Below are 10222 nucleotides of genomic sequence, written 5' to 3'. Positions count from 1 at the left end.
CCCCGCCCTCCCGCCTGCCCCGCCTCCCGGTCCGCCGGGTCCGACACTCCGGCCGCGCCGTCTGCTCTCCGGAGTCGCTGCCTCCAAGGTTCTGCTGGCAGAGAAACTGGGCGCTTCCGCCGTGGCGCTGGCAACTAGCTTCAGGAATCCCCTTGACGCCGGGAGAAATGGAGGCCCCAGAAGCCAAAACCCTACCCAACAAGTCACTGGTCTGGGACTGGATTTAGGCTCCAGACTTACAAACCGGCGCTTTGGGATAATGTGCATCTTCCTCTTCCCGAAGATAGGCGTGGATTGTCGTGGCTCGTGTGCTGTCAGTCTAGGAGGTTAGGTTCTTCCGGCACACAAGGCCCAGCTCAGTATTCGGTGTTGGGTTATATCGGCTTCCCAAGTAGTAGTTAGGGACTGGATTCTGAATCGAGACTGAATATGTTTGAAACCCCTCTCTACCAATTCAGCTGTGCTTGGGGGCAAACCATAATCTCTTTGTGACTTTCCTCATCTGGGCATATAAAGGGTTCCTATTCTCTATGGTGGTTGTAAGGGTTAAGAAGAAAATGCAATCCATTTGGTACAGCGGTGGGTATACAGTCAACGCTATGTAACTAATAGCTGTCATCCAGTAAAGGGGTACTTCGGTGCAGTTAAGAACTGAAAAAGGGAAGGAGAGAATGTGGAATTAAGCTGTCTCCCCCACCCCTCCTACCTGGAAAAATAGAGCAGTAGAGTTGTGAGACTTATCTCTTCTGCTCTTCCAAGCAAACTGTTTCCTAATAAATAGCTAACATCTAATAAATTCTTAACTATATATGGTAGTTATTGCTATGAATTTTTTACTATTGGAATCTCATTCTGTTCTTGAGTAGGTATTCATTATCACCACTTAAAAGGTAAGGGAACTGAAGAACAGAGAACTAAATCAAGTAGTCTAGTTGCATAATCTATCCCCCCGCAACACACACACACACACCCGAAACACAATCTGTGATCTTAAGCACACTGCCTCAGAGAGAACTTTACTATGGGTAGGAAATTAATCATTCCCAGCAATACCTTTCCCTCTCAAATCCCAAGGCATACAATCCAACCTTCCCCATCCTGTGACTTTGCCAGAACACTGCATCCTACATCAGAACCTTGGCAAATTCAGCCTAGATTTGACTGACCTGCAGAGACCAGTTAAGGTCAATCAATGATGGAAGCAGGAATATGGAATTATATAGAGTCTGGACCCTCCTAAAAGGGACAGGAATCACTGCATCCTGCTAGTTATTGGCACATCAGGATGAAGTCCCATTAGTGTCAGATTCCACTCTAAAGAAATAAACTTTATATAAAAATGTAAATAAACTAATTTTAAGATGTAACATCTAGTTATAAGTCAAGTTGATAATAAGTATCCTTGATATGCTGAAAATGACACTTCTTTGTAGTTTTCCTTTCAAAAACCTATAACCATCTTGGAGAATCAAATTTCTTGGGTGCAGTAGTACTAATGTGGCATAATGAACCCCTCTATTATGAATAATTAGAATGTATCAATAATTATAACTAGAGCCCAGCATGATGGTGCACACCTGTAATTCCAGATACTGGGGAAGACAAGAGGATCAAAAGTTCAAGTACAGCTTGGGTAATTTAGTGAGACCCTATCTCAAAGTAAAAAAAAAAAAAAAAATTTTTTTTTTTTTTGGTATTGGGGATCGAACTCAGGGGCACTCGACTCCTAAGGCACATTCCCAGCCCCATTTTGTATTTTATTTAGAGACAGGGTCTCACTGAGTTGCTTAGCACCTCACTTTTTGCTGAAGCTGGCTTTGAATTTGGCAATCCTCCTGTCTCAGCCTCCCAAACCGCTGGGACTACAGGCTGCGCCACCACGCCCAGCCTCAAAGTAAAAATTTTAAAAAGGAATGAGAGCCAGGCATGGTGGCCAATGCCTATAATCCCAATGACTCCAGAGTTTAAGGCAAGGGGGTCACAAGTTTGAGGCCAGCCTCAGCAACTTGGTGAGACCTGTCTCAAAATAAAAAAGACTTGGGGTGTGACTCAGTAGTAGAGGGCCTCTGGATCCAATCCCTGGCACCAAAAAACAAAATAAAGTGGGGGGAGGGGCAGAGACTGTAGCTCAATGTTGGAGAGCTTGCCTAGCACACATGAAGCCCTGGGTTTAAAAGGAAAGGAGGGAGGGAAGAAAGGGAGGGAGGGAGGGAAGGAAGGAAGATATAACCCCATCTAATCATGAGAAAAATGGGATAAATCCATGTTGAGGGAAATTCTACAAAATACTTGACCTCCCCAAACTGTCAAGAAATGATCAAAAAACAAGTACTATCTGAGAAATTGTCAGTCAATAGAAGTCTAAGGAGACTGGTGACTGAATGTGATGTAGAATTCTGGGTGGTTTCCTGGGACACAAAAAGAACATCAGGTAAGGAAATTTGCATGAGGCACGAACTTTAGTTTAAAATAATGCATCAATATTAGCTTATTAATTTTAACAAATGTACCACTCTAGTGCATGTTAATAGCAAGAACTATGTTCAGGTTTTTCTGTAATTCTGAAGCTGAAATTTATTTTTTAAATATTTTTTTAGTATAGATGGACATAGTAGCTTTATTTTTATTTATTTATTTTTATGTGGTGCTGAAGATCAAACCCAGGGCCTCACATATGCAAGGCAAGTGCTCTACCATTGAGCACTTTACTCTTTTTTTTAACTCAAAAAACTCAACACTAAAGAAAAACTCATCAAGGGCTGGGGTTGTGGCTCAGTGATAGAGCCCTTGCCTGGCATGTGTGAGGCACTGGGTTTGATCTTTAGGACCACATAAAAATAATAAACAAACAAATAAATAAATAAATAAATGTATTGTGTCCATCTATAACTAAAAAATATTTCTTAAAAACAATCAATAAATGGACAAATGAACTGCAGACACTCCTCAAAAGAAATACAAATGACCAACACCTACAGAAAACTCTTCAACATCTTTAACCATCCAGAAAATGCAAATCAAAACTACACTGAGATTCTATCTTACTCCAGTTAGGATAATCAAGAATACAGATAACAATAAATGCTGGCCAGGATGCAAAAGGAAATAAAAACTCTTATACACGTTTAGTGGGAATGTAAATTACTGTAGCCACGATGGAAATCGGTATAGTTTTCTCAGAAAGCTAGAAATGGAATTTCCCTATGATCCAACTATATCACTCCTTGGTATTTATCAAAACGAAGTCAGAGGGCTGAGGATATAGCTCAGTTGGTAGAGTGCTTGCTTCGAGTGCACAGGACCCTGGGTTCAATTCCCAGCACCACACACACACAGAATTAAAAGTCTGCATACTTGGGGCTGGGGTTGTGGCTCAGTGGCAAAGCACTTGCCTTGCACATGTGAGCACTGGGTTTGATCCTCAGCACCACATAAAAATAAATAAACAAAATAAAGAAATTGTGTCCCTCTATAACAACAACAACAAAAAGGTCTGCATACTTTACCATACACCCATTCTTTTGCAGGGGGCTGGGGATTGAACCCAGGGATCCTTAACCACTGAACCACATCCCCAGCCCTTTTTTATATTTTGAGACAGGGTCTCACTGAGTTGTTTAGAGCCTAGCTAGGTTGTTGATGCTGGCTTTAAACTTGAGATTCTCCTGCCTCAGCCTCCTGAGCCACTGGGATTACAGGCCTGTGCCACCATGTCTGGCTTCATATGCCCATGTTTATTGCAGCACAGTTCATAACAGCCAAGTTATGGAATCAGCCTAGGTGTCCATCAACAGATGAATGGATAAAGAAAGTATACACAATGGAGTTTTGTTCGATTACAAAAAATCAAAATTATCATTTGCAAGAAAATTTACCTAGCCTAGAGACCATGGCTTTGCTTTTTTTTTTTTTTTTTTTTTTTTTGGTACTGGGGATTGAACCCAGGGGCGCTTTAGCGGTAAGCTATAACCCCAGCCCTTTTTGTTTTTTTATTTCAAGGCAGGATTCTACAAAGTTGCTGAGGCTGGCCTTAAAATTTAGATCCTCCTGCCTCAGCTGCCCAAGTCTAGTGGAATGATAGGTATATGCCACCACACCAAGCTGAATTAATGATTTTGAGCAAAATAAGCTGGACTCAAGGTACTGTGTATTTTCTCATATGTGGAAGCTAGATGGAGGAAAAATAGAAATAAAAAGGAATGTGGGGGGGGAGTGCCAAGAATGCGGACAGAGACCGCATTCAGACAGAGACCGCGGACAGAGACCGGGTAAAGGAAGGGGGGTGGTGAGGGTGGGAGATTGGGAGAAGAGGTTGGGGAGTAAAATTGATCAAATTGTTTTATGTATATATAAGTATGCCACAATTAAACCTTCTATTATACAGAGAATATGCACCAATAAAAAAATTAAATGTGGAAGCCTAGATAACAACATGAGCTCAGATTTCATACTCCCAGTGGATTCAGTTAACCCCCACACTTGTCTCCTCATTCCATCTTTTTCATACATTGGATTCACCTTCCTCAAATTTATCCTCAGGTGATTCTTCTACTTAGAACCTTGTTGGCAGATGAGAGATGTCCAAATCTCCTACTTGGGGATCAAGGCTCTTCCAGTTCAAATCCTTTCCTGCTTCCTCACAACCCAAGTGACAGACTCCATCCATCTCCACACCAATAGCTTGCTTCTTTCAACCTCCTCTGCCCTGCAAGTTCCTTTTCTTAGAATCCTTCTTCATGATTCTTGAAGAAATCACTTGTTATTAATAACAAGCCCACCAATATCTTCACGAGCCCTGGGACTCTCCTTTCCACACATACAGCACCTTTCCTTATAGTCACTTTCTTGCAGCAAGCATGACAATTCTGCCTGCCTACTCTGCAAAGGAAGGGCACCTCACAATGGATCTGATGCAAAGGAAATGTTATATGAATCTGAGCCCCAACTTAATAATTTGATTGTTGGGTGGTCTTGAACAAACCCAATTTCCCCTGCCACAGGAAGATATGGAAAGGTTGAAAAGAATAAAGTTCACAGCTGGGGATTCACCTTGGAATATGCTTTGTCCATTGGAAGAAATGACATTTTCTGCATACTTTGCAGTGTCGTGTACACCAAGATTAACTTTACACTGGACAGGAAATCAATTTTGTCTTTTATTGGGAAACCAATGTAACAAACCTAGACTTGTTGAAAATGAAATCAGTAACTAAGATTCTGTAGGCCCTGTCCCCAACCAGCACCAAGGCCTCTGCTTGGCCTGATACTAGTTCCTCATGCCCCAGAAAGGGCAACCATGTGACAAAGCCAGAGTCAACCTCACAGCCAGTTCCTTGCAATGTAGCCCCCTCCACCCCACCCTCAATAATGCACACCCTGGATCAGCAGGCTCGGTCTAGGCCAAAGGAGAGAATTGACAAGGTTTCTGGGGCAAGAAGTCACAGTCACATCCCAGCCTGCTCAAAATCTCAACTTAGCAAAGGAAGACAAAAGGCTTGCCTGCCCACCCATTTCCCTCCCCCTATCTATCCCAGACAGCAGCCTCAGATCCCTGATCAGTAACAACTGTGATTCTAAGGTGCCAATGGGTTTCCCAGTGGCTTTACCAACCCCTGGTGATTACTGCAAAAGGTCCAGAGGCCAGGGGGAGGGGGCAGGCATGTGCCCCAACACCTGCTCAGTATTAGCCAGCCAAGCTGTTGCCTTTAGCTTGTACCTGGGGATATTTGCGGCCCCTCTCCCCTCCAGAACATCTACGGCTGAGAACCAGTCCTCCTGCCAGAGAGGAATCAGTTCCAGGAGGTCCTTTCCCCTCCCTCTTAAGAGGAAAGATAGCCTGTGAGGCATGGGACAGCTACACCAGCTTCTTGGCTTCAAAGAAGCTCTTGAGGTGCCTCATCTGCCAGACACCAATGGCCACGAGGATGAGGGTCTGCAAAATGGACCACCACAGCACCCGCTGGTTGGTGCTTTCACTGGTCTGCCTGAAGCGCTCCTCTCTCCACTGTGGGGAAAAAAAAAAAAACAGCGAGTGTGAGTTGGCTGAGGTTGCTAGAATGGTTGGGGTTCTAGCCTGCAAGGATTACCCATGGCTTGCCTCCTCTGCCTAAGTTCCAGCCAAGTGCCTGCAAACAAAGAGACACTCTATCTGGGGATTCTTTACCTTCAGCAGTCAATGGCTTCAGTCAATACAATCATTTCTCCTAAGACTGTCTCTCATCTGTCAGGTATAGTCCTCACCTGGTCCTGGTGCTAGTCCTGGTCCTGCCCTGGTACTTGGAGAAGTAATAAGGTGGTGGTGGTATCACCCCATGGGATAGAGGTAGCCTGAATTACTAAGGAGTGGGCTTGCTCTAAGCCCTCTGTCCAGGTCTCTCACATTGCTCCTTGAAGATTTTGGGTACAAGTTACAAATTGGTGGCCTGCGGAGCTGGTTCTAGTCTTTATACATGTTTGGTTTGGCTCACACAGTGTTTTGCCAACATTTAAAACTAAGGAAAATTTGGGCTGGGGATGTGGCTCAAGTGGTAGCGTGCTCGCCTGGCATGCGTGCAGCCTGGGTTCAATCCTCAGCACCACATACAAAAATGTTGTGTCCACCGAAAACTAAAAAATAAATATCAAAAAATTCTCTCTCTCTCTCTCAAAAAAAAAAACAAACCTAGATCTCTAGTTGCTCTTGAGAAAAAATGGAATATCTGAAAACTCAAGGCCCACATTTCTGCAAAGGGGCCTCTAGTTGTCACTGAACGTAGCTATTCCTATTAAGATGGGTCACCATCTACTACTCCTTATGGTCACAGATTTTTTCATGGTACATCTGGTTTCTGGTCACAAATGAACTTAAGGCTCTTGGTCCTAGGAGAACCTAGAGTCACTGAAACAGCACCCAAGGAGTTGTTATCAACTCTCATCCTGTCATTCTGTGTGTAACTGTGATTCAGTGCACTGATTTGACAGCCTCTTAAAGAGTTTATCCTCAGGGCTGGGGGTACAGCTCAGTGGTAGAGCTTGCCTAGCATATGTTAGGCACTGGGTTTGATCTTCAGCACCACATAAAAATAAACAAATAAAATAAAGGTATTATGTCCATCTATAATTAAAAAAAAATTTTTAAGAGTCTATATTCTCAATCACAAGATGGATTTAGTAATACCCATCCCACCTTTTAGAACTGCAATGCAGCATAGGTAAGTTTCTTGAGAGTCTCATTGCCAGGCAACACCTGGCTGAGCCAGTGGGCACCCACCAGGCCTGGATGAAGCACTTACCCGCTGGTAGTTCTGCTCTTTCTGAATCTGCTCCACTTGTTCTACCAGCTGTCGCACACGCAGCTGTAACTCACTCAGCTTGTCTTTGGCAGCAATTTCTGCATAGTCGTTGGCATGTTCACCCACCTGAATGTCAAGATGAACTCTCTGGGGACAGACAAGGGAGAGAAAGGGAATCAGGCAGCACAGCTCCATCTTCCTGCCAGAGCCTGCAGCTGACCCCCTAACTTTCCTTCATTTGTTCATTTAACCAACAGACAGGCTTCTTCAGTGTCCAGCCCTATGGGGCTCTGGGTACACAAGTAAGAAAATTAAGCCAGGGCTGGTGCTCTAACCAAGGCATATATAGTCTGATCTCTGTATCTGTGGGTTCCCCATCCACAGATATAAACAACTGCAGATCAAAACTATTTTTAAAAAATTAGTCCAGGCATAGTGGTGCCTGCCTGTAATCCCAGCAGCTTGGAGGCTGAGGTAGGAGGATTGTAAGTTCAAAGCCAGCCTCAGCAACTTGGAAAGACACTTAGCAACTCAGCAAGACCCTGTCTCAAAATAAAATATAAAAAAGTGTTGAGCACATGGCTTAGTGGTTAAGCACCCCTGAATTCAATCCTCTGTACCAAAAAAAAAAAAAAAAGATTAAAAATAAAACATGTGGGCTGGGGATGTGGCTCAAGCGGTAGTGAGCTCGCCTGGCATGCGTGGGGCGCTGGGTTCAATCCTCAGCACCGCATAAAAATAAAATAAAGATGTTGTGTCCACCAAAAACTAAAAAAAAAAAAAAAAGTATTAAAAAAAATTCTCTCTCTCTTTAAAAAAAGATAATAAAATAAAATATGTGCATAGTGAGTATGTACAAACTTGTACAGATTTTTTTTGGTCATTATTCTCCAAATAATACAGTATGACAACTATTTACAAAGTATTTACATTATATTAGGGATTATAATAATCTAGAGATGACTTCAAGGTAGGCATAAGTTTTATGAAAACACTACCCATTTTACCTAAGGGACTTGAACATCCAGGGATTTTAGTTTCCAAAAGGGGCCCTAGAACTGAAGGATGACTATACAAAAGGCCCAGTTACTGTGCCCATAATGTCCAATGGAAGCCCAGTATTATCAGGAGATGCAAAATGCAACATACTTATCCCTCACCTACAGTACCAAAAATTCCCAATCGGAGGGCTGGGGTTGTGGCTCAGAGGTACAGTGCTCGCCTAGCATGCGTGAGGCACTGGGTTCGATCAGCACCACATAAAAATAAAGATTTATGTCCTCCACCAATAACTAAAAAAAAAAAAAATTCCCAATCCTGACCAAAGGATAAAGGCTGAATGCTTTTGAGTCTCACATGAGTCCACTTACCAGCATGCCTCCAGCAAAGAGGGAGAACTTGGTGGAATTGGAGTGAAGACAAATCTGGTGTTCACCAGGGGTATGTGAGGTGAAAGTGAACCTTCCCTCGGAGCCATACTGACGGGCCAGGATGACCTGGAGAAAGAAGAGAGGCTTTAGTCAGTGTTATGGTAGGGATGACGCTGAAAGGAAATGGTGCTTAAAGCTATAAGTACCACAAAAGTTGACAAGCAGAGTCTTAAGGACCTCAAAAGATCCAAAGCTGCTCAGTAGCAATTGCCAAATGCTTGCGGAGAACTATTTGGGGCAGGGTTGAAGGGTCTGACATCAGTCTGGCAAGTGATGATTCTTGGCAAGGGCTTCCCTGTACTCATTGCTAATGCCTTTTCAACCTTGTGAGATTTTTTTCTTCTCTTTTTAAATGAAAGGTGACCTAGGGTGACAGCGAGAGTTTTGTTTTTCTTTTTAATGTCCTTATTTGTCAAAATTAAAAGTTGCTGATTTTTTTTTTAAGTGCTCAGTTCTGTAACTAGATACTACAGTTTTAGGGTCAATAAAACTCACTGATTTTCATCATCGTAGTTAATTTACCCATCACACCTATAAAATAAGTGAATTTCCATTTCATAGACCAGGGAAATAACACAGAAGATAAGTGACTTGGCAGAGTCGTGCATCTGTCAGTAGGAAGTTGAAGGAGTGGCTAGGATCCCAGCAGCCCAAGTTTAGCCTGCAGAGAAAACCCAGGATTTCCCATAACTCTTTCCCATTTCAGCAGATCCGGAAACTAAGAGGGGCAGTACTAGAGCCTGCTTGGTGGAGGTCTCGCCGAGGTAAGGGGCCGGCTCACCTTGTCCTCTGGATCCTTCACCTCCACAAACATGCCAAGCCCCGGGGTGGCCGGCTGATACTCCTCGCGCTGCTTATCATACAGCTGTGTTCGGTAATTTCCTGGAGACAAGTGAGGCGAGCCCATGTCAGAAGAGCGCGAGATGGCACTGGGTCCGCGGCCGATAGGACACGGCAAAGCCAGCTCCTCCCAGCTCCCAAGAGCCGACAGTTCCACATCCCCCGCCCCAAGACCACAGTCACATCCCAAACTCTCCCCTTCATCCCCGCACCTATAACCATTGTCTCGTCCGGGATCTCCTCAATAAAGCACTTCTTCTCTGTCTCCCCGATGTGGAAGTAGAGCGTACTCCCGCGGGCCGCAAACCACAGCAGCAGTAGAAGGGTCCGCATCATGCTAACCAGCCCGGTTCCGGGTCGGATCCCAAAGACCCGCACGCCAACCTCCGCAACCATCTTGCTCCACCTGCCCGCGCAGGCGCAGCCTGCCGAGCCACGTAGCCCTGCTGCTGCCACCGCGGTGCCTGCCGGGACCACGAGTTCGGCAGAGTGGACTACAAGTCCCGAGATGCTCAGCGGCCTCGGCGCGGCAGCACCTGATTGGGGCATCGTTTCTACCTTGTAGCGAATTGGAACCCCCTAAATAGAAAGTTTCTTTCCTTTGATTCTCTTTAAGCAACTGGACGATTGGTGGTGATTGTTGGCATTCTACAGAGATGAAACCGCGTAAGATTGTTTGAG

The 10222-nt window shown here is 44.3% G+C and overlaps 1 protein-coding gene across 1 annotated transcript; it reads right to left on the bottom strand.

Annotated features, from left to right (window-relative positions):
• Window positions 1–5143: 5143 nt before the first annotated feature.
• On the bottom strand, window positions 5144–9975 carry Tmed9 (transmembrane p24 trafficking protein 9). The gene is made up of 5 exons (XM_027941121.2): window positions 9754–9975; window positions 9483–9583; window positions 8642–8767; window positions 7272–7418; window positions 5144–6004 (listed from the first exon to the last, which is right to left on the bottom strand). The coding sequence occupies exons 1-5, from the start codon at window positions 9935–9937 to the stop codon at window positions 5855–5857; spliced, it is 708 nt and encodes a 235-aa protein (XP_027796922.2). The 5' UTR covers window positions 9938–9975; the 3' UTR covers window positions 5144–5854.
• Window positions 9976–10222: the final 247 nt, after the last annotated feature.

The sequence above is a fragment of the Marmota flaviventris genome, chromosome 5 (genome assembly GCF_047511675.1).
Source record: "Marmota flaviventris isolate mMarFla1 chromosome 5, mMarFla1.hap1, whole genome shotgun sequence".
NCBI classification, from domain to species: Eukaryota; Metazoa; Chordata; class Mammalia; order Rodentia; family Sciuridae; genus Marmota; species Marmota flaviventris.
This window is presented reverse-complemented; position numbering and strand designations above follow the sequence as displayed.

What these genes read in the sequence shown, in the direction of transcription:
- Tmed9 (XM_027941121.2), bottom strand. Translation starts at nt 9,937, where the DNA reads ATGGTTGCGGAGGTTGGCGTGCGGGTCTTTGGGATCCGACCCGGAACC. An exon ending in TGAAGGATCCAGAGGACAAG is followed by an intron (nt 8,768 to 9,482) that starts GTGAGCCGGCCC and finishes TTCTTTCTCCAG; the next exon opens with GTCATCCTGGCCCGTCAGTA. An exon ending in TCTTTGCTGGAGGCATGCTG is followed by an intron (nt 7,419 to 8,641) that starts GTAAGTGGACTC and finishes GTCTGTCCCCAG; the next exon opens with AGAGTTCATCTTGACATTCA.